The sequence below is a fragment of the Narcine bancroftii genome, chromosome 10 (genome assembly GCF_036971445.1).
Source record: "Narcine bancroftii isolate sNarBan1 chromosome 10, sNarBan1.hap1, whole genome shotgun sequence".
NCBI lineage: Eukaryota > Metazoa > Chordata > Chondrichthyes > Torpediniformes > Narcinidae > Narcine > Narcine bancroftii.
This window is the reverse complement of record NC_091478.1, coordinates 9,094,540-9,118,319: the sequence shown is the minus strand read 5'-3', so window position 1 is coordinate 9,118,319 and position 23,780 is coordinate 9,094,540. Positions and strand designations below refer to the sequence as shown.

General features: G+C 43.5%; 1 protein-coding gene and 1 long non-coding RNA gene across 5 annotated transcripts in view; one reads left to right on the top strand and one right to left on the bottom strand.

The window, feature by feature from the left end:
* Nucleotides 1–17,191, bottom strand: part of oat (ornithine aminotransferase) — a 27,594-nt gene extending 10,403 nt beyond the window's left edge. Inside the window, exons 1-8 of one of the 3 annotated variants that reach the window (XM_069899749.1) lie at nt 17,085–17,174; nt 16,044–16,137; nt 11,706–11,920; nt 9,754–9,978; nt 7,455–7,550; nt 7,090–7,217; nt 6,877–6,999; nt 6,665–6,793 (exon numbers count right to left, since the gene is read on the bottom strand). In XM_069899749.1, the coding sequence (XP_069755850.1) occupies nt 6,665–6,793; nt 6,877–6,999; nt 7,090–7,217; nt 7,455–7,550; nt 9,754–9,978; nt 11,706–11,907 (903 nt within the window). In that variant the 5' untranslated portion in view covers nt 11,908–11,920; nt 16,044–16,137; nt 17,085–17,174. Of the gene's footprint in view, nt 1–6,664; nt 6,794–6,876; nt 7,000–7,089; nt 7,218–7,454; nt 7,551–9,753; nt 9,979–11,705; nt 11,921–16,043; nt 16,138–17,084 lie in introns of all 3 variants that reach the window. The other 2 variants (XM_069899748.1, XM_069899747.1) reach the window with 2 other exon arrangements.
* Nucleotides 17,170–23,780, top strand: LOC138744129 (uncharacterized). Of its 2 annotated transcripts, none has more exons than XR_011345300.1 (4): nt 17,170–17,927; nt 19,449–19,577; nt 20,192–20,276; nt 23,681–23,780. It is a non-coding gene; the product is annotated as an uncharacterized lncRNA (long non-coding RNA). The 2 variants fall into 2 exon arrangements; XR_011345301.1 differs by having other exon boundaries at nt 17,182–17,927; nt 20,195–20,276.

The window sequence follows — 23,780 nt, the reverse complement described above, 5'->3', positions numbered from 1 at the left end:
GGGTCCCTAAGCGCAGGCTTCTGCCCAGTGTCAAGATCAAAGGGAAATCTCCGACGGTGCCATTTTGGCCAGCTGCCCCACCGCGTGTGTTACAAGCGGGGCCAGTTCACCTGCCGCCACACAGCACCCCCAGAAATGGGGCCGATGTCCTTTTTAGTTGGACGGCCTCGCTTCTTGGGCTGGGCCACAACTACTGGTTCAGTGGGGTCGGTGTGCTGGCCACTGTAAACAGTTCCCTCCTACCGCCGATGCCCAGCGTGAACTGGACCCTGAACACTGGACGACTTTGTACAGCCCTTCGTAAGGCCTCTGCAGAGGTGACATGGACGGGCCTCGCCGAATAAAATCGTACTCCGCGGAATGCAGCTCCCTGGGGATGCAAGAGGCCCGTGTGCCGTATCTGGGCGGTGGTAGGGGTTCGAAGGAGCCCAACTGGGCCCGGAGGTGGGGGAGTAGCTTATGCGGTGACCACTGGGGGTTGTGAGGTGTGTTAACGAACTCACCGGGTAGTGCCAGCGGTGCACCGTAGACCAGTTCGGCTGATGACACCTGTAGATCTTTGGGCATCGAGCAGATGCCCAGGAGCACCCAAGGCAGTTCGTCCACCCAGTCGGGACCGGTGAGGTGGACCATAAGTGCCGACTTAAGGTGGCAGTGTAGTCGCTTGACCAGCCCATTGGTCTGCGTGTTATAGGATATGGAGCGGTGTAGCTCGATCCCCAGCCTGTTAATGAGCTATGCCCAGAGCGCAGAGGTGAACTGAGCACCCCGATCACTGGTGAGGTGATTCGGGATGCCGAACTGGGCAACCCAACCGTGCAACAGCGCTCAGGAGCAGGAGTCTGGCGGTATCTGGCATTGGGATCGCCTCGGGCCAATGTGTGGTGCGGTCCACCCCCGCAAAAGTTTATCGGTTACCCTGGGAAACGGGGCCCAACAATGTCCACCTGAATGTGGCTGAACCATTCCCGGATGTGCTCGAACTCCTGTACGGGCGCTCTGGTGGATGAAGAAGCCAGCTGAAGAACTTCTACTGTCCATTCACTTGTTGCTCCAGCAAGTGGCAGAGGCATCGATGGAGAGCACCATATGCAGGTCAGTGTGTGGGTGGCCGAGCATGGTAGCCTTCGCGAGGGCATCCTTCGTGGCCTCGAATGCCCTGCAGGCCTCTGGAGTGCAGGCGTTTTGTGTTTGGCCGCGATGAGCATGATGCACGTGGCACCTTGGATGAAATGGTTATAGAAGTTGACCATACCCGCAAACTCCTGCAGCCCCTTGAGGTTGTCCAGGTGTGGGAACTCCTCGATTGCGGCGACCTTCATAGTGGCGGGCGTGGTTCCTTCAGCCGTGATGGTATGGCCCAGGATCTGCATGGACTCTTTCCCGAACTAGCATTTGGCTGGGTTCATCGTGAGGCCCAAGTCAGCCAGTCAGGAGAAGAGAGTGCACAGGTGGGCCTTGTGATGCGCCCGATCCCTGCTGGCAACAAGGATGTCATCCAAGTAAATGAAGATGAAATCCAAGTCCCTGCCCACTGAGTCCATAAGGCACTGGAAAGTCTAGGCGGCGTTCTTGAGCCCGAAGGGCATGTGAAGGAATTTGAACAAGCTGAAGGGGGTGATGATGGCTGTCTTGGGTAGGTCCTTGGGGTGCACTGGGATTTGGTGATACCCACACACCGTCGACCTTGGAGAATACCCTCACGCCATGCAAGTTGGCCATAAGGTCCTGGATGTGAGAGATCGGGTAGCGGTCAGGAATTGTCACCTCGTTGATCTGTCGGTAGTCTCCACAGGGGCGCTAGCTGTTGGAGACTTTCGAAACCAGGTGGAGTGAAGCTCAAGGGCTGTCGGTGCACCAAATGATCCCCAGCTCCTTTAGATGCGAAAACTCTTCCTTTGCCACCTGGGAGCCGGCATGCCTTGGCGTGGGCCTTGGGTGGGGATGTGATGGAACACCCCGTGGCGCAGTGAGGCAACGGAGAACTGTGGCTTGAGGAGGGCCAGAAACTCATCCAGGATACGCTGGAATTAGTCCTTGGGCGTGCTGATCATGGCCATCTGCAGCTGCTCTCTGCGGGAGGCGTTGACGCGAACTGCCTGGAAGGTACGGGCATCTACTTCGAATGTCAACTCGGGGGAGAGGAGGAAGTCGGCATCCAGGATGGCAGTCATAAGGGACGAGATGGTGAACCTTCACGAGAACTTTTGCTGGCCGATCTGGAAGTGGACGGTCTTGTCTCCATTCGTCCAGATCTCCGTTGCATTGGCCGCAAGGAGGGGAGGTCCTTGAGGCTGGTCCCTGGATTCGATGGCCGTGGCCGGAATGACACTGATCTGAGCCCCAGTGTCGACAAGGAAACATCGGCCGCTGACTGAGTCCCGCAGGTAGGGAAGGTTGTGTCCTTGGCCAACCGCCGCAGCCATTAACAGTGGCCGGCCTGCTCATTTCCCTGGAACGTGCAGGGATGACAACACTTCCAAGCCTTGGCTCCCCAGCGCTGGTGGTAGAAGCAGAGGCCCAGAGCACATGCCTTACCTCTGGTTATGCTCTTTGTGACCCCTGCAGGGACTGGGTGTTTTACCGCAGCGCTAGAGGAAGGCTTGGAGCGGTCATGCCTGTGATTCACGACCTGATGGACTGCTAAGACCTCTGGAAATCACTCAAGACTTCTGAACAACCTTCCTCGGGTCAGCTAAGCTCTCTTGGGCCAGTAGCAGACGGATGTACTCAGGCAGATGGTTGAGAAAGATGTGCTCAGAGTGAGCAGTTGGTGTGATCACCCATGAGTGCAAGCATCTCGTCCATTAGCTCAATCGGGGACCTGTCCCCCAAGGCATCAGGGTGCAGCACCCGAGCTGCACGCTGGCGCCTGGATAGTCCAAGAGAGCACCCGCTTGATGGTCCCGTATTTAACTTCCGCGGGTGGGTGGGTGAAACTGAGCCTTTGCGTGGCTGAACCAGATCTCCAGCTCCTGAACCCAGAAGTCAGGGAGCTTGACGGCTACAGCACTGATCGAAGGGTCACTCATGTTGGGTTCAAAGACGTTTGAACCTGTCGGGGTCTCCAATTGTAGCGGCAGCTACACTGCTAACTGAAATAACACACAACCAAACGGGTTGAGCTCAGTGAGCAGAACTGATTTATTGCAGACTGCCTGGCTGGCCTTGTACTCCAAGCCCGGACCTGGCTGAAAACCACGCTGGGAGCACTGACATCACTAGGGCGTCACTTGGGTCCCCAAGCGCAGGCTTCTGCCCAGTGCCGAGGTCGAAGGGAAAACCCCCGACGGTGCCATTTTGGACAGCTGCCCCGCCGCGTGTTACAAATGGGGCCGGTTCGCCTGCCTAATGGCGTGCTGCCACTCCACGTGTATTTTTATTGTTTTGAATCATCTTTAATTATGCTTTGTGTGGTTTAAAAATTTTTAAAAAGCAACAATAGATGCAGCTCAAAACATCACCCTCCCCTCTATCGATTCCATTTACATCTCACGCTGCCTAAAGGACTCACACTCTAGACCACACATGTCAAACTCTGGCCCGCGGGCCAAATTTGGCCCACAATATAATTATATTTGGCCCGCAAGATCATTTCAAAAATGTATTAGAGGTGGCCCGCTGGCCACCGCGCCAGTATAGCGCATGCACAGTAATACAACAAATCCTAGAATGCATTGGCGTCAGCCTGCTAATCGCCCCCACTTCCTCTGTTTACGTTGCAGGGTCTCACCATGGACTCTGGTTTTGGGGCCTGGCCGGTGTCAGGGGAAGCCCGGAACCGGAGGCCTTGGGCCTGACCTCGCCAGGACCGTTGCCCACTCCCCCTCCCTACCGCAGGCCGATGCGCAACTCACGGTGACGGGGCCGCTGATCCGCCGAGATGCCGCCCTGCAGCGAGAGCCGATGCCCCCGTACTGTCGTTGTCAAACCCGATCACCCGCAAACCCCGCCCTCCCGCACACAGGCCTGAGTAAGTATTATGAACTTTAATCTCAGGATAAAACGATCTTCCAATAGTTTCATGTCACAGTGATAAATGTATTCCTGGTTAAAAATGGTCCTGCACCTGGATACAAGCTCATTAGGCATAAAACTTGAAAGTCTGTAAATCAAAATGTAAACCATTTCATCAGATGCAAGGATCGACAATGAGATAGACAACAGACTCGCCAAGGCAAATAGCGCCTTTGGAAGACTACACAAAAGAGTCTGGAAAAACAACCAACTGAAAAACCTCACAAAGATTAGCGTATACAGAGCCGTTGTCATACCCACACTCCTGTTCGGCTCCGAATCATGGGTCCTCTACCGGCATCACCTACGGCTCCTAGAACGCTTCCACCAGCATTGTCTCCGCTCCATCCTCAACATCCATTGAAGCGCTTTCATCCCTAACGTCAAAGTACTCGAGATGGCAGAGGTTGACAGCATCGAGTCCACGCTGCTGAAGATACAGCTGCGCTGGGTGGGTCACGTCTCTAGAATGGAGGACCATCGCCTTCCCAAGATCGTGTTATATGGCGAGCTCTCCACTGGCCACTGTGACAGAGGTGCACCAAAGAAAAGGTACAAGGACTGCCTAAAGAAATCTCTTGGTGCCTGCCACATTGACCACCGCCAGTGGGCTGATATCGCCTCAAACCGTGCATCTTGGCGCCTCAGTTTGGCGGGCAGCAACCTCCTTTGAAGAAGACCGCAGAGCCCACCTCACTGACAAAAGAAAAAGGAGGAAAAACCCAACACCCAACCCCAACCAACCAATTTTCCCCTGCAGCCGCTGCTACCGTGTCTGCCTGTCCCGCATCGGACTTGTCAGCCACAAACGAGCCTGCAGCTGACGTGGACATTTACCCCCTCCATAAATCTTCGTCCGCGAAGCCAAGCCAAAGATCTGTACCAATGGAAAAAGGGCATGGCAAATAACCCTGCTAGAGTTCATGCCCACAATCAGTCACCCATTGGATTGTTTCAGGAATCATGTTATGTTATTCTCCCACATTCTCAATAGCCCTCAGATTTTACTATTTTACTATTCGACAGCACACTAGCAACATTTGACAAATCCTCTATAGAGAAATATTATTTATTGAACGATGCAGGTACTCAAAAGGTCAAAAGTTTGACCTGTGCAAGAGTCAACCTCCCCTTTTTTTGGTCAATGATCCAAAAAAAATTCAACTATTACAAGTGTATTTGGTATTTATTGCACAAATATATTGTTCTAATTAATCCAGGATATTTTAATGATTTGGAATGAACCACAATTTTTTTTTTTAATTTGTTTTCTACTATCTCTAGTTTTACAACCACCTGTTCCATCATTTGTGTAGGTGCAAAAGTTGTAAAAGGCACCATTTCTAATATTTCCTATGCCTCACATTTACCCAGCATCAGCAAACAGGAACACATGTCTTTATCTACAAACGTTTACAAACAGTAATTAGCTGAAGCTCAGATCAAAACTGTTTGGAGCAATTGATTGTGTGGCAGTGCACTCTTTCATGGCGAACCAGCCCCGCGGGTTACACCACGTGGTGGGGCAGCCATGGGAAGATGGCGCTGTCAAGGTTTTCTCCCTGCCCTGCGCATGCCTGGGGCAGCGGTTACGAGGTCACAATCCACGAGGTGACTGAGCTCATGCTGCCCTTAAAAGGGCGCACACTGAATTTGAATAAAAAGTCATTAACGACTTTCAATGTGGTGGCTGAGTCTTTCTTGGCTGTGTCCAGCACTACATTGGTGACCCCGTTGAGCACAGACACATCTCTGGTCGCAGAGATCAACGCCATTGCCATCAAACTGCCCCCCTTCTGGGCCCATCGTCCGCGTACATGGTTCGAGCAGGCGGAGGCACCCAGGGTGGACTGAGGAACATTTCAGCAGACGCCACGACGTTTTACCACGTCATGAACGTGCTGAACGGAGAAACGGCACCCAGGGTGGACGATCTAATACACAACCCACCAGCCGAGGGTAAATATTCTGCCCTCAAGAATCTGCTCCTTGGCACTTTTGGGCTCTCCCCTCATTAGCGTGCCTCCAGGCTCCTGCACCTCGACGGGCTTTGGGACTGCACACCATCGGCCCTCATGGATGAGGTGCTGGTGCTGGCGGAGGATTACAAACCTTGTTTCCTATTCAGTCAGATGGTTTCTTGCTAATCAGCCACTTTTCCATTAATTTACCTTCAATTTCATGGGTTACATATTCTTTTAGTAAAGACCACTAAAAATTTTGTGGAACTTGTGCTTTCAGATATCCTTGAAGACTGCACCTTAGATATTTCATTACTTTAGTCACCCACTCAAAAAATAAATCACAGTTAAATTGCACTATGCTAACAAATTCTAAATTTTCCTTCATTCAGTAAAACCTCCCTGTATACAGCACCTTTGGTGATTGGTAGATGCAGGATGTGAATTTTCCTGGTGCTTGTACTGGGGGAACTAATTTTAAACATGCCTATTTCTTACCTATTTATTTTCTGCAATTTTTTTGCCATTTCCTTTGAGTCTGCCGGTTGCTTGAATTCCTAATAGCAGGGGTTTTATTGTTGTTGCTCAACTTAGTCATTTATAATCACCTGGTTCACACATCTTATCATTCTTAAAATGGCTAGTATCCATAGATGATAAATTTGGCAATGCAAGACATTACTCACAGGATACACGCCGCCAGAGAGAGCTTTTCCAAGAACAACAATATCTGGTCTCACATCTTCATGATCACATGCCAATCTGCGACCAGTTCTCGCCAGCCCAGTTTGCACTTCATCGGCAATGAATAGGACCTATTCAATCACACAATTAAATTGAGGGCTTCATGCTCAAATTCAGTAAATTGGTAAACCCTAATACATTAACCATAACTCACATTATACTTGGTGCACAATTCCCTCACTCCTTGAAGATAGCCATGGTCTGGAATAATTATTCCAGCTTCTCCCTGGATTGGTTCCACCATAAAAGCTGCCATGCAAGGGTCCTGGAATGCACGCTTTTTAAAAAAAAGTTAGAATTATCAAATAATAATTTTAAAAATTGAAGTATCAACTGCATCAAAACAAATTTAATTAGTTTCCAATACCTCTATTGCTGGTAGATCATTGTATGGAATGATTTCAAATCCAGGTAAAAATGGGCCAAATCCTTCATAACTACTGGAGTCTGTTGAACTGGAAATGGCAGACATCGTCCTACCCCAAAAATTACCAGCTGAAGGAAAGGAGAAATAAAAGTTTTAAGTTCCATGATATCACTGGAATCATAACAATACAAAGATAACTAAGAAAATATGCATCATTGAGACCTTTTTTTTTAAAATATAAAAGTCCTTTGGGATTATAATTCCTCAAAATAAAAAGGAATTAAATTTACAGTTTGATACAGACCCTGGAGGTCGGCAAAAAGATTACTTTAATGTAATACATGCACTTTCTTTTAAAATCTTACCTGCAAAAAGAATTTTTGCTTTATATTTAGGAATTCCTTTCACTTCGTATGCCCATTTGCGAGCCAACTTGCAGGCGGTTTCTCCTCCTTCTACACCTAAAGCAAAATTTTAAGTTTAGTCCACAATAAAAATGTTAAGTTTAGTCCTCAAAATAAACCAAATATTAAAAATTACCTAAAGGATTTAAGTTGGAGCTCAACACAGAATATTACATGATTATGGTGTACAGAACAAGTGTAAGAATTAGAAAGAATGGATTAGAATAGTGGCAAAATTCTAGACACTTCAACAGCCTTTCAATTTACTTAAAAGTGGGTATTTTATGATCTTTATCCATCCCAGTGAATGCTCATTTTTCCCTCTCCTCAGAAAATAGCAAGTCTCTGATGGAATTGTCAACGTACAACAGGTGCAGAATCTCTTCACCAGCAACTAATTGATTCTTGTACGAGGACATAGTACTAACCCAAAGGTAACTGAATTTACAGTTGAAGCTTGCAAGATCAAAAATTAGGCTTCCCTACCCTCCCCACATCAAGAGTTTGCATGCAAGTCCTCAAATAGTGACGCTACATTACTCAGGGCTGTTTAGAAAGGTTGAAAGATTAGCTACACCTACCATCGCTTTCACAAATACAGGAATTAAAGAAAAATATTCTGATCTTAATCTATCAGAGAAATATGTAAAACAATCAATTCAATAACTAAAATACACAAATCCAGTTCACATATTGCTGATAATGAATCAGCAAACAAAATTCATGGTTCAATACTAGCAGGTCATGAACCTCCAAACAAAGAACAAACTGATTAGGGACAGTCCAACTAGACCAAGAGGAGCAATACCTAATGTTTAAATATTTCTCATTTTAATTCTCTTAAAATGTTAACCCAATCATTAGTCAAATAGATTCTTCAAAATCATTATTATTTGAATAAGTAACCAAATTAATGGGCAAATGACTGACTAGCAGATAATTAACTTGCTTTTTAAAACAATTCTAAGATTTTTTTCATGCCTGATTGAAGAAGTTCTAGTTGAGAACTAACTTTGGGTCCTCCTTAATGATATTGAGTAAATTATTCCAGAATATTTATACATATGCATGTGATTATCATGTCCTGTGCGAGAAATGTATTGTGCGTGCACTGTGGTCCAGAGAAAAGCAGTTTCATCTGGTTGAATATATATATATATATACATACACACACACACACACACACACAGTCAAATGATGAACTTGAGTGTACATTTGAGAAATATCATACACACATACATTTTGATTCTTGCAATGACAAAGTTGTCATGCAAATCGAATTACTGTAAAGAACAGAAGGCAGAGTCACAAAGGTCTTAAAGTAATTCCTGGCAAATTAGTTAAACAGTTGATTAAAAACTCAAGATATGAAAATTTGACAATTCCAAGTTAACAAGCAATTTCTCCATCGTACTTGAGTATCATCTTAAAAAGTTAATTTCATAGGATCAAATATGAATTAATTTCTAAAATCTGAACTTTCTCCTTGGACCAATCAAATAGCCTGCTGCATATCAGTGATTAAAAGCATCTCAATATTTGCAAGGCATTTAAATGAGTTTCTTATTAAAAATATTCTCTATACCAAATTTGATAGTTTGAAAGCCACAAATATCTGCATTTGAAAGGAGATGGGTTCTTAATGCTCTACTTCTGGGCAGAAGACAAGGATCTGCTTTGCAGGACTTTTAAAACATCAATATCTGTCAAGGTGAAGACACCACCAAGAAACAAAAATAAAGAAATCCAGTCTTTATAAAAAGCTGGAAAGAGCACCAAAGTGGGAACACCCCTCCAATCCTGCCCCCACTGAGGAAGCCAGAGAGATGACCTAACAGAATTGGTGACCAAAGCAGCAGATTAGTGAAGGGCTCAGTGGTCAAAGGACTTAGACAGGTTGCTGGAGACTGGCTTAAAGGAACCAAGTACCAGGATCAAGAGTTAAGAGGGTACCAAGGGCCAGAAAAACTCCCAAAGAAGCTTCAGGCACTGAAAGCTTCCAGACTGTATCAAAGGTTGACTCTGGGTGCTTGAGTTTGCCAGTGGATCAAGCAGAAGGCTGTGTTGCAGCAGGAACACAGGAGGCAAATCCATTGACCGTCTCTGAAGGGATTTGCTTCTTCTCTTTCTCCTATTATGGACACTAGGCAATGCTAGTGGTGTCTTTAAAGCAGGAAAAAGTTAACAAATTTTGTATATTATTACAGTTTGTATTAGTACATGACCATAAAGAAATCTTTAAAACTTATTGAATACTAACCTGTGTTCATTGGCAACACCTTTTTGTAGTTGAATAGTTTAGCAACATATTCTTCATATTCTCCCAGTACATCATTGTAGAAAGCTCGTGAAGTGAGGGTCAATTTATCAGCTTGAGATTTGAGTGCAGCAATAATCTTTGGATGACAATGTCCTTGATTCACAGCGCTGTAAGCACTCAAGAAGTCAAAGTACCGCCTGCCTTCTACATCCCATACATAAATTCCTGAAAAGTTTAATCAAAGGTATTATTTGATAACTTTTTTTTGAAGACTACCATGTTACTGTTAACAAAGATATTTAATTCAGCAGCACAGGTTTAACAAGCTAAATGGACGACCCCTGTGCTGTGTAATTCAAATCAATAATCACTACAAACGAAACACTTGAAAATTAATAGCCAGAAAATTTGCACCCAGAAATATGAGGGGGACTAGTATTAAATATGGAAAGCACATCAATTTATACAGTACACTCAAGTGTTAAATTAACTGGAAAGAAAGAGGAAATTCGAGGTTATATAGTCAGCAAATCTAGCATGGTTAATAGTTGGCACATGACACCAAAATTATCAACAAGACTGAAAGTGTGCAGAGAAGATTTATTAGGATCTTGCCAAGACTTAAGGAGCTGAGTTATGGGAAATATTTAAATAGGTTAAGACTTTTAATTCCCTGAAACATAGAATGAGGGAGATTTGATAGAGGTATAAAAAAAATTGAGGGCTTTTGATGAGTAAATCTATATCAGGCTTTTTCCACTGAGGTTAGGTGAGACTAGAACTAGTAGACATGTGTTCAGGGTGAAGGGCAAGATATTCAGGGGAACACCAGTGGGCACTTCTTTATGAAGAGTAGTGAGAATGTAGTACAAGCTGCCAGTTTAATTGAATGCGGGCTCAAATTTGATATTTAGGAATGATTTGGATAGGTACATGGATGGTAGAGATACAGAAGCAGGCCTTCCCGTCCCACAACCCCATGCCACCCAAATACCCCAATAAACCTACAATCCCCATGTTTTTTTTTGAAAGAGAAAACCAAAGCACCCAGAGAAAACCCATACAGACATGGGGAGGACATACAAACTCCTTACAGGGAGTGCCAGATTCAATCCCCAGTTACCGGTGCTGTAAACAGCGGCACTAACCGCTGTGCTAACCATGCTAACTTTCCCCATGCAGAGGGGTGAATATAGTAAAGCTTCCAAAGGAAGGAGATGGAACAATTGTAATGTTCACATATATTTATACAGGTACAGGGATAAGGAAGTTTAGTGGCATATAGCCCATAAGTAGGTGAAGTTCAACCTAAGTGTTTATTTCCATATTGCAAAATAACAAAAATACAGAACTGCATAGAGTTGTTTGTTACATGTCAAGAAATTACAAAATATAAATTTGATACAATCTTAACTTTTTAGTTCCAATTACCTAAATACATTAGGCAAGAAGAAAGAAAGATCACCAAGTTGAACTCTAAAGATTTAAGAGGAAGTCAGTTACATAAATAAACATTGCAATCTCAAGAGAATCCAGCGTAACATTTTTACAGATGTGCACAAAATAAACAGAAGTGTTAGAAATTAAATTGCAATGCTTTGGTTAAAATGACAAAAACATAAGTTTCACAACCTTGAGCAAGTCTGCACACCTACATGTTTAACGTAGACCTCATTAAAAGTTTGTAAGATCAAATTGCATGCAGCCATTCAGGAGGTATGGCATGATATTTCTGGATGGATGATAGAGAGTAGAATTTCATCTCATGAGATCATGTATCAAATAAATGAATCAAAATTACAATGGAGTATAGTATTTTATTTAAATTGCATTCACTTCAAACACTCATTTAAAGTTCTAAATGTATTTAGTCATAAACACCAAGTTATTTAATAATTTGAGTATTGTTGTAGAATTCTTTTTAGTTTACAATTTAGCACAGAATTGCTCACCTTCCCCTTTGGCCAAAGCAACAGGCAGAGACTGGTAATTATGAGCACCATATTTTTCCTCACGAGCATAAATATCTTCAGAAGTAATCAGCTTCTCAGTTTTCAATGAAGTTTCCGTGGCTCCAGAATAAGTCACTGCCTTGATTCTTTGCTTCAATACCAAAGCACTGGAATTTATGTAACGTGACAATCTGGACAACATGCTTCAAACTTTCCTGATGAGGAAAATAACCAGTGTTAAAATGCAATTTATGCAATATTTCCCCCAGCTGCACGTTAAATTCATGGAGGCGTCAGCAGTTAAGAGGGTAAAGAACTTCAAATTCTGGTGTGTCAACATCTCTGAAGAACCATCCTGTGCCCATCATGTCAATGTAATCATGAAGGCAGCTGTCGAGTGGCGATATTTCATGAGGAGCTTGAGGAGATTTGGTATGTCACCAGACTCTTGCAAATTTCTACAAGTGATCAGTGAAGAGCATTTGGATTGGTTGCATCACTGTCCGGTATGGAGGTGCCAATGTAGAGGACAGGAAATAGCTGCAGAAAGTTTATGGACTCTGTCAGCCCCATTGCGGGCACTTGTTCACTCCATTAAAGATATCTACAAGAAGTAGTGTCTCAAGAAAGCTGCCTCAGTCAAGAATCCTCACTAGCCCTTTAGTCATTGCCAACCTGTCGAGGGAACAGGAAAAATTGCAGGGCAAGCTGAACATGGCAGCATTTCACACAGCATTATTAATTGCAGGGAATTCTGCTACTCAAGATTTTAAAGGGGGGGGTGAGTCCCACCTCCAGTGGTGATGTCACGAGTGATATATTATGTTCAGCGCTCACAGCCTTTTTTCTTTTCCCATCTAATTTATTCATTTTTCAGCATCTGGACATTACTAGAAAGGCTAATTACCCATCCCCAATTCCCTTGAAGGTAGTGTAGTGCTCCATTCCAAGTCCAACCCAAATCACAGTTAAGGAATGAGTTCTATAATTTAGACACAGCAATGAAGCAATATAATTAAGTCAGGATGGTGTGCAACTTGGAAGTGAATGTGCACACAATGATCCCAGGCACCCTAATCTTTGTCCTCTTGGTGGCCAGATCATGTTTTGAAAGTTGCTATCTGAGTGCCAAGGTCATCCAAGTTATTTTGCCTATGTTTTTTGTTTATGTTCTCAGTGGCAAACTTTAATGATGTTTGCAAAATGTAATCTGCTAGAGGAACTCAGCAGGTTGAACACCATCACTCAGGTCAGAACACAAACACTTTTTGCTCCATTCCAGCACTTGCACTCTCAAGTCTCAAACCAAATTGGTTTAAAATTATCACCAAGGTCATCCGTTTCACCCCATCAGACATCCACTCTCTCTTCTGCCATTCTGACAAATTGTCTCAAACCTGAAATGTTGTTCTCTTCCAATAGATGTAGCCTGAGCTGCTAAGTATTTCAAGAATTTTCAATTTTTCTTTTCTATTTCCAGCATCTGCAGTTTTGATTTTCTGCCCCAGAAAGACACAGGCTTTCAATTTCAAATACCTTTTAAGACCAACTAAGATTGTAAACTGCAAAAAACAATTCGTACTACAGACAATGCTGAATGACAGGCATTGGAATATCTTCAAGATGATTATGGATTCAGTTTGCCCCAACACTGCAAAAAGAAAAATCCCACCAGCCTCAGGATACAGTCGTTTATACCATCAATCTGATAAACTACACAGTTTGAATATGTTTTGGCAACACAATCCCTTCAACATTATAGATAAGTTTTCAGAAGTGAAACAAACCAATAACCCACAAAAGAGCACTGGATTTTATCCCCATTAAACAATACTAAACAAGTCCTGAAAGTGGCTAACTGCAGCAAAAATGTGCAATGTAAGCTCAGTAAAATTAAGGTGGATTCCAACAACTTTCCACACCGCACTGAGGCCACAACAAAGCCAAGCATAAACCTGTCAAGCTCTACCTCAATAACATCAGTACTTTAGAAACAGCTTCTGTACCGTCAAACTCTATAAGGTACACACATTTGGACCAGAAAGAGTGAACTGAACTTCTAAAAGTGTTGTATAAAACCATGCAATTCAATGGAATTTTGAAATCAGTCTCGATACACTGACAGCATGCACTTTACATTACATTTTGCCTACCCCTGCCCATTTGTTGATAGATGGAAATGCAGCAAATTTTGGAAGATATCCCTTGAATCAGAATTCAGTAGCATACCTCAGGTTTGTTTGAAGTTTCACAATCCCCTTTAACAAATGCACAACCTTCCTCAATGCAACGCCAACCCAAATGAAACTAGAAAAAAACTCACTGCTTTCTAAGACAAGACCCACATGGAAATTCCAACAGACAAAATTCCTGGGTTCACCCCTACCTAAATGCTTAGCCGAATTTGTTCAAATATTGGCAGATGGTATTTCAATGCTCAAAAGGAAAATGAAAAAATCTCCAATGGGCCAGAGAAGGTCACAACTTTTTTTTTTTACACTAATGTTAAGATATTTCAAAACCACCAATGTACAATTAGGAAAAAAAGATTCTCAGGCAGCTAACAATTCTTGTTGTGAAACAAGAAAGCCTGCAAGTGCAGTGCACAATAGATTCCACAGCATCCATAGAAGGCAAAGATACATAACGAAAGTTTCAAGCCTGAGGCCTTCATCGAAGTATGACCAAAAAGCAACCAGGCACCTGAATAAAAAGACAGGGGGAGGAGCACAGGCCAACATGTAAGAAGCCATAGGTGGACATGGATAGGGGGGCAGGAGAGAAAAGATATGATCAGGGAGGGGTGTAGCTCTTTCAATGTAGAGCTAGAGGAAATAAGACACAGAGAGATGGGGAATGGAAAGGGAAAGATCAGGAGCGCCTAACAGACACCAGAGAAGTCGATGCCAATGCTGTCTGGTTTGAGGGTGCCTAGGTGGAATACGAGCTGTTATTCCTTCAATGTGGAAACCCTGGACAAATATATCAGCCTGGGAATGGGGCAGTGAACTGAGATTTCCAATTCGAGGAGATCTAGGAGATGCACGCCATTGCAGTGGACAGAACAAAGGTGCACAACAAAGCAATTTCCCAGTCTGCATCCAATCTCTCCAATGTAGAAGGGACCACAACAGAAGCACCAGATAGCCCCTCCAGATTCACAGTTGTCTCACTCAAAAGAGCTGTTTGGGCTCCAAATGACAGTGAGGCATGGTATAGGTGCACGTAGCATTTCCTGCAGTCACAGAAGGGGGCAATTGGCAGGAAGGGCTGAATAGACGAGAGAACCAGAGAGAGCAGTCCCTGTGGACAGTGGAGAGGGGAAAGGTGCCTGCTGATGGGATCACATAGTTGGTGGTGGAAATTATAGATAATTTGGATGCTGAGGCTGGTGGGGGGGGGATGAGAACAAGGGGAATCCCATGATACAGCATCCAAAATGTCCTCCTCCTTCAAAAAAGCACGCCTTCCACTCTACTACAATCAACTCAGCTCTCACCCCCATATTACATTAGATTGGATTATTATCATTGTGCCAAGTACAATACAAAGCCAATGAAGTCCAATCAATCACTAACCAGAAGTTACAAGAAGTGCTACATACAAGTAACTGTGAATATGAGCATCATGACACAAACCCACTGTTGCCATTTTGGAATCCCCATTACTTGCACATCTTCCCTGGCCCCTTCCAACCCCAGACACAACAGGTCTCCTCTTGTGACTCTGTCTCTCTTCCGCCCCCCCCCCCCATGTCTGTCTCCTTTCCCCCAACTCAGCAGCTAACTCCCTCCCCAACAACTCAATTTTTCTTTGTTGCCCTCCTATCCATCCCTTGCCTGTTGGTCTATGCTCCTCTGCCTCCTTCCACTTCATTTCTTCACTCCCTACCCCCCCCCCCCACACTGAGTTTCTCCAGCAGTTTTGTGGATTAACATCTTGTGTGTGCTTAATACAGAGCAGCTGAGAGGCTAAAACAGCTTTCTACTATGTTCTTGTGCTTGTAGATTTTAGATATATAAAAAGTGTCTCCAATGTTGACTGTTTGATCTTTTGCAAATAACTGCAATCAGGATCAAAGACAACAAAAAGATGCATACAATTTCCACAACAGTTTAAAAAACATTGACTTCAATCCATTGTCTTTCTGCAAAAGAGGTGGGGACTAAAATTTCTTATACTGTCCATAGGTCAGTCCTCAAACAGGGGACAGAAATTGCAGAGCGCGGCTGCGAATCATCGAACGTGAAGAGAGAGTAAATGCGTCAAAGTGGAAACAAGACGTGCAAATCAACAATGGCTGTTCAAGAAACCGACATGTGCACTGGCCAAGCCCACCAAGATTCTGAAGGTCTTGTACCCAGAGCAATAGTAGCTCCACAGCAAAGATAAAAAGAAAGTTGCTGGAGGAACTCTGCGGGTGAGCGAACATCTGTGGAAGGAAATTGAAAGACATTTCCAATTGAGACCTTCGAGGCCCCCTCTCCCCCTCTCCCTCCCCCCCTCCCTCCACCTCCCCTTCTCTTTCTCCCCCTCCCCCTCCTCCCCTGCTCCTCCTCCTCCCTCCCCATCTCCCCCTCCTCCCTCCACCCCTCCCCCAGATTGCAACAACACTTCTCTTGGATCTCAATGAAATTCCAGGATAGCTGGCTTACTCATTTTATCAACCCGCAGCCCACCCTTCCACAAACCACCCCGAGCCCACCTTAGCCAGCCCACTTCTCCCCCCCCCCTTAGCCAGCCCACTTCTCCACCCCCCCCCCGAGCCAGCCCATTTCTCCACCCCCCCCCCCGAGCCAGCCCATTTCTCTCCCCCCCCCCGAGCCAGCCCATTTCTCTCCCCCCCCCAGCCAGCCCATTTCTCTCCCCCCCCAGCCAGCCCATTTCTCTCCCCCCCCAGCCAGCCCATTTCTCTCCCCCCCCCCAGCCAGCCCATTTCTCCCCCCCCCCAGCCAGCCCATTTCTCTCCCCCCCCCCAGCCAGCCCATTTCTCTCCCCCCCCCAGCCAGCCCATTTCTCTCCCCCCCCAGCCAGCCCATTTCTCTCCCCCCCCAGCCAGCCCATTTCTCTCCCCCCCCCCAGCCAGCCCATTTCTCTCCCCCCCCCAGCCAGCCAGCCCATTTCTCTCCCCCCCCAGCCAGCCCATTTCTCCCCCCCCCCGAGCCAGCCCATTTCTCCCCCCCCCGAGCCAGCCCATTTCTCCCCCCCCCGAGCTAGCCCATTTCTTCTCCCCCCCCCGAGCCAGCCCATTTCTTCCCCCCCCCGAGCCAGCCCATTTCTTCCCCCCCCCCGAGCCAGCCCATTTCTTCCCCCCCCCCGAGCCATCCCATTTCTTCTCTCTCCCCCCCCCCCTAGCCAGCCAGCCAGCCGCACCCTTACCTGCTTCACCGTCGACAATACCAGCGCTACCGTTTAATTGAACCGTTCACGTGACCGTTGTTGCGTCACCCGAGTTGGCTGAGCGCGCGGCCGTGTGATGACTTGCGTCAGCGCCTGCAGGCCATTCGTGCTGGAGGAGGAGGAGGCGCGGCAGCCCCACCCCCACTTACCCACCCTCCTACCCCCACCCCCACTCCCCCTTACCCACACCCACCCCCACTCCCTCTTACCTACCCCCACTCCCCCTTACCCACACCCCCACCCCCCCTTACCCACACCCACCCCCACTCCCTCTTACCTACCCCCACTCCCCCTTACCCACACCCACCCCCACTCCCTCTTACCTACCCCCACTCCCCCTTACCCACACCCCCACCCCCACTCCCCCTTACCCACACCCCCACCCCCACTCCCCCTTACCCATACCCCCACCCCCACTCCCCCTTACCCACACCCACCCCCACTCCCTCTTACCTACCCCCACTCCCCCTTACCCACACCCACCCCCACTCCCTCTTACCTACCCCCACTCCCCCTTACCCACACCCCCACCCCCACTCCCCCTTACCCACACCCCCACCCCCACTCCCCCTTACCCATACCCCCACCCCCACTCCCCCTTACCCACACCCCCTACCCCCACCCCTTTACTCTCTGGCCCCTTTCCTCCTCTGTCTCCTTTCCCCTCCCATGCCCACCTTGACCTGCTCGTTCCCCACATCTCACTCCCCACCCCCTTTCTTCCTCCAAGCACAAGTGCATTTGTCTCAGCCCTGCAGCCAGGCCTCGGTGAAGACCCTTCTGGGGCTAACTTCGAAGGGAGTTTCAGGATGTTAATCCAGTGTAGGTGAAGGAATGCAACTGTGATGGTTTTATCTGGGTATGGAGGTATTCTGTGGTGACTGGTGCTATTTACCTCTGGACGTTCAGGTTCCAGTTCAAGTTTATTGTTCAGCTGGATATCTCATACTAAAACAGCAAGCAAGCAAGGCAGTATAAAAGTGCAGTGGGTAGATAGCAAAGGGGACACAATAAAATTACACCGGGTCTGGGCAGTTTGTTTGTCATAGCTGATCTGTGGTGGAGACAAATAATATGTTGCACAGAGTTGTAAAATTGACAACAACAACAAAAAAAGTCTAAACATTTTCCCCACAAAACAAAACTCCCATTGGTTGTCTGGTTGCCTTGACCTTGCTCTCTTCCCTCCCTCCCAGTGGTCCGTGTGTTTGTAGGTAGTCTGATAAGTAAAAGAACATTTAAGGTGGCCGCCAGGTGAATTAAAAAAAGGTTTAGAAGCCCAGGGCGAGATGATCCAGTCTTATTGGTAATAAAGGTGCTTTGCCTGGATGTTCAGCAAATGTTATTTCCTTAGCCCTCATTGTGCCACATAAACAGAGCAAAACTTGTATTCAACAACAGAATCTTGCCACAACTTCTTCACATTCTGTTGCATCACAATTGTCACAGCCATTTCCCATCAATAGCCCTGTGGGAACATTGTGTAGAGGTTTAATTGAATTGGCCATCTAAATGATGTGTTGTGAGCTGATTAGATACTAGTCTTCTTTTGGCAAATAACTCTAAAATATTTTCCATACCAAAAAGGAAGGGCAGTCACTAAACAGTGAAAGAAAAAACATGCTGTAAACAATATCACAATTAAAGTTGTGGATGATAGTGGGCATGAATGTTACCTAATGATGAGTGTAACAAGAGGAGGTTCAAGAGTCTGATAGCTATTGAAAAAAAACTATTCTTGTGTACTCGTCTTCAGGCTCTGTATCTTCTACCCATAGGTAGCAGTGAGAAGAGGTTGTAACTCGTGGCGAGGGTAATGGGGTTCCTTAATGATGCTGGCTGCCTTCCTGAGACAGCACTTTACATAGATGTGTTCAATGGATGGGAGATTGAAGCCTGTGATAGACCTCGTTTTGTTTGCTCCTGCTTGAATTACCAGCCCAGGCTGTGATGCAACCAGAGAGGATTGATGGAGCATTTGATGGCACTTCTAATTTCCTCAGAACAGACATTGGTGTGATTTCTTCAAGGTCTTAAAAATAATAATGAAAAGTAAAAGGAGACACGCCTGAAAGTGAACTGATCTTCCAGCCAGAGTGTTCCATTGTAATACTATAACTTGAAAACTAGAAATTTGCAACATGACATTATATCTGTAAAAGCCAGGAAAAATAGATAAATGTATTTTATTTAAATAATATTCCATCGCTATGAAAATGCAGCTTTTTAATTTTTGAGATGGTTGCACTAAACTGGGTAATTTTAAAAAATACAGATATATATATAAATAAATAAATAAGGTTTTTATTTCTGACTAAATTGATTTTCATTTGCATTACACAGAGAAAAAAAACTCAGATACAGTGGAATCCCGATTTAACACGACCAAGTTAAAGCGATTTCGGATATAACGTGATGAGTCATTGGATTGGGCTTCATGCTGCTGCCAGCCTACCGCAAGCAGCGGGGACGGTCAGTTGACAAAAAATTAATTTGTGTTTTGATTTCAATTGTAATTAATACAATTTGTTGAAACCCCGATTTAGTGCAATCCCACTATTTTAGTAATGCAATTTTTTTGGACCCAAACCATCACATTATAATGGGGTTCCACTGTATCTTCCATATCCTTCATTTTGACAATACTTATATAATATTAGCAGCCTTACAAATATTTAGTACTTTATTGTATAATATAAAAAATAATATAATTGAAACATTAATTGGTACAACTGAAAATATTTGCTCAGTAGAATGATCATTGATCAAATGATGGTAAATTTTTTTTTAAAGTCTCAACTAACTTGTGAAATCAATCATTTGAGATTGAGAAAACAAAAGAAACAGACCAAATTCATTCATTTATTGGTCTATATTGTGTCTTTCAAACCCCTTTGAAAATATCCTAAGATACTTTATGACCAATTAATTATAATTAGTATTGTTGATTAGAAAATGTTGTTGCCAAAAGTATGTGGCCACAAAGGAGCAGTGTGATAATTTTTGCTACTACTAAATGAAGGATTCATATTTATTAGTGCCCCAGGAATAATCCCCGTTTCTTTGAAATCTTTTATGCTCACCAGTAGGATTGTACTGAGCCCCAGGTTCATCCAGAAGCTGGCACCAATGACAGAGAAGTACTTCCTCAGGAGCATCAGAGTTTACACAGTTAAGTCTCTCAAGTGGAATTGAATCCACATTCTATTTTGTTCCATTTTGAATCATGTAAATCTGAAATAACAAGTTGTACAATTTTAATCACTGTATCAATGAAGATTTACAACTCGAGGAAAAAAGACTTCTGGTAACTAGCGCTCTCCAGCATTACTTACTTCTGGTAACTAGCGCTCTCCAGCATTACTTCTGGTAACTAGCACTTTCCAGCATTACTTGCAATAGACTTCAGTGTTATTGGAAGACATGTTTATTGTAAGGTGTGCTGAGAGATTTGAAGGTGATTTGGTTAATAAATAGCAAAATAAAGCAGAATGTGTCCTTTCATCAAATTGGAGGTGGAAATTCCCGTTGTTCTCAGCTACTAAGTGCATGATTTGATTTAACAGCTAAAAATAACAACTTTGAATAATTGTGACATTAAGCATCATTTATTAAATTGTCACTCTATCCATATTAAAACAAAAATCATTTCTTACAATTATTTATTTATGTACAAATGCTCTCATTCAATGAAAGTTCTGACATTCTTCTCAAGTTCACACTTGCGCCATATGTACAAAAAATATATACATATGTTTTATATATTGCAGGACCTTTACACCAATTTAAACAAGCATGCAGTAATTATTGCTATTTAATAATATAACCAAGCAAAAAACAAATTAATATAATGTCACAACCACTGAAGTTAAATTATCCATCACATTCAATTTATTGTCAAAAACACTTGAATTTATTTTATTTTGAACAAATACAATTTTCTACTTGAATTTCATCTCAATATTTTGTTGTATTAGGAACTTTTGTAGATGGATATCTATTCACAGGAATCACCCTTGCAAAAATTATCATGGACCTGAGGAATTAATTTCTTAGATTCCAAATAAAATAAACCGGTGAAATTAGTGCTGCTTCAGCCATTTTATTACAATACAGTGACAAAATACTGTGCAGAATCGAGTGAATGTATAATGAATTAATATATATGTAAATCTGATATAATATCTCCGTTATCCTGAATTCAAGCAATCGGCAAAAAAATGCTGAAAATATATGTAAAAAACACGAAAGTTTAAAATTTGGTGCCCCCTAGTCATTAGTTCGTCAATCACGCCACACACAATCTCAAGCAACCAGAAAATTCACTTATCTGGCATTACCACATTCCATAGGTGCTGGATACATACAGTGAGGTAGCAGGCCTTTTTGGCCCATGAGCCCATGCTGCCCATTTACACCCAATTGACCTACAACCCTCACTATGTTTTTGAAAGGTGGGAGAAAACTGGAGCCACGGGGGAAACCCCACACAGAAACTGGAAGAACATACAAGCTTCTTACAGACAGCGCAGGATTCGAACTTTGATCCCAATTGCTGGTGCTGTAACAGCATTATGCAAACCGTGCCAACCGTACCATGAGTTTTACTGTATTTGCACTAGGACATGAAGTTAGGAAATTTCATGAATCCCACTTTCAAAATCCATGGTGACCAGTCTAAATTTAGCCATTCAAATGAATGAAATATCACCTAAAACTATCTTCCTTATTCTGCATATTTTTGTATACAATTACTCACTAATTGTAATTATTCTTAAAATTCAACCTTTTTGCTTCCTGTTGTAATCTCTTGGACTTTCATTTATTTTCTGATTAATTATTTCCTGCAACTAAATTAAACCCGAAGTGAATTCATTAAGAAAACTACAGTTGTCTTCAATTGAATTATTATACACTTAGTACCATGAGGCATCGTATTTCTTTAGATTATGCTCCACTGCTTATTTTCTGCAGGAAAACTACTTATCAGTTCATGATTCAGCATACTAATCTAGAAGCAATGTGTGTGTTAATCCATTCATTTTTTATTTTCCTGGAGCCAAGATAAACTGGGACTTCACCTTTTCAAAGTACCTTTATTAGCCCAATCCTTCAGGAACTGATCCAAAATCTGTATCCTACTTCCTCCCCAGCATCAACTTTTGCTCCTCTATTGTTGATTGAAAATCATGTTGTCACACAGTCAAAGGTTTTGTGGATAGATTGAAGACCACATGCATTAATTTCAGTGTCTACAAACTACTAAAGATAATATATTTTGTTTTTATTTAAAATGTTTTCTATCTTTTCATTATTTCTCTTGTAGACAGTTGTGTAAAATACGAGACTCTCATGGTTTTTAGCTTGTAATCACTGAAGTTGATCTATTGCATTGGTTCTCGACTTATTTTTCCCACTCACAAACCACCTTAAGTCATCCCTTATGACCACACAGCACCTATGGTACAAGGATAGTAAGGGATGACTTAAGGTGGTATGTGAATAGAATAAAAGAGGTTGAGAACCACTACTCTAGAGGGCACTGATAATATATATTGTAATTTATTTTTTATTTAGACATTATATATTAAAGGTGTACTGCTGAACAACAAAGTAAAGGTCTGGCCACCAAGAGCATCTGACATGAAATGTTAATTCTATTTCTATTTCCACAATATTTTCCTGATCTGCTGAGATTTTCCAGAATTTTATGTTTTTATTTCAGATTTTCAACAATTTCTGTTTTTATTTTTCAAGGAAGATGTTGCTCTAGTTTTTCTAGTAATAACTGGCAAAATTTACTGCTTTATGTTCAATGTAAAATGAGTATAAACTGTAAAAAAAAATTAAATTTAAGAATAGCCTTAATGAACAAAGTCTCTCAATATTCAAGAAAAGGAGAGGGAATTAATTCCATGGAGGAGTTGGAGAAGGTTTGGGGAGATGAAATGTCCAAGAGGCTTTTGAGCATTAAGAGAAATATCAATTAATTATTGCAAGATGCCTCGTGGCAGGTCTAAATTGAGTGAAGGGCTGCTTGCAATGGTTTAGGGAAACAAGATGCACAATAGTTCAGAACTAAAGAAATGTGCATAGAAGCCACAAAAAAATCCCCCATCACTCATATTTTCTTTAGTATGTGGAGTGAGACTGGTATAAATTGAATCCCAACATTCTCAATTGCAGTTATGATTTCACTTGAAAAACTCATGCCTCTCATGCTGGAGCTCTCTCTGTAGGTAACTTATTGTATGTTGTGAGGCAAAAGAATACATGATCTTTCAGTTTTCAACTATTTGATAATGCTGTGAAAATAGATAACATTTACCTATTTCCAATTTCTGTTCAGATGACTGCAAAAGCCAGTTTTTTGCCAAAGTAAATGCATTTTAAGCACTTGATTTTATGTATGATTAATGAAACTACCATTTGAAAATTGTGTGAGGTCTTATTTGCCAAAAATATCCTCTCAATTCCTTGGTGTTATAATCCATCAGAGTGGCTTTCACAAACTAGTGGATGATTCAAGAAATCATGGTGTATATGACAGTAGTGTAATCTGATCTTCTCAACAGAATCTCCATATCAGTGGGAAAGAAAAGATGGAACATCTCATGCTTTGAGAAGGCTTGTCCTGTAAGAGGAAGCATCTTTCGACAAACTTTGTCAACAAAG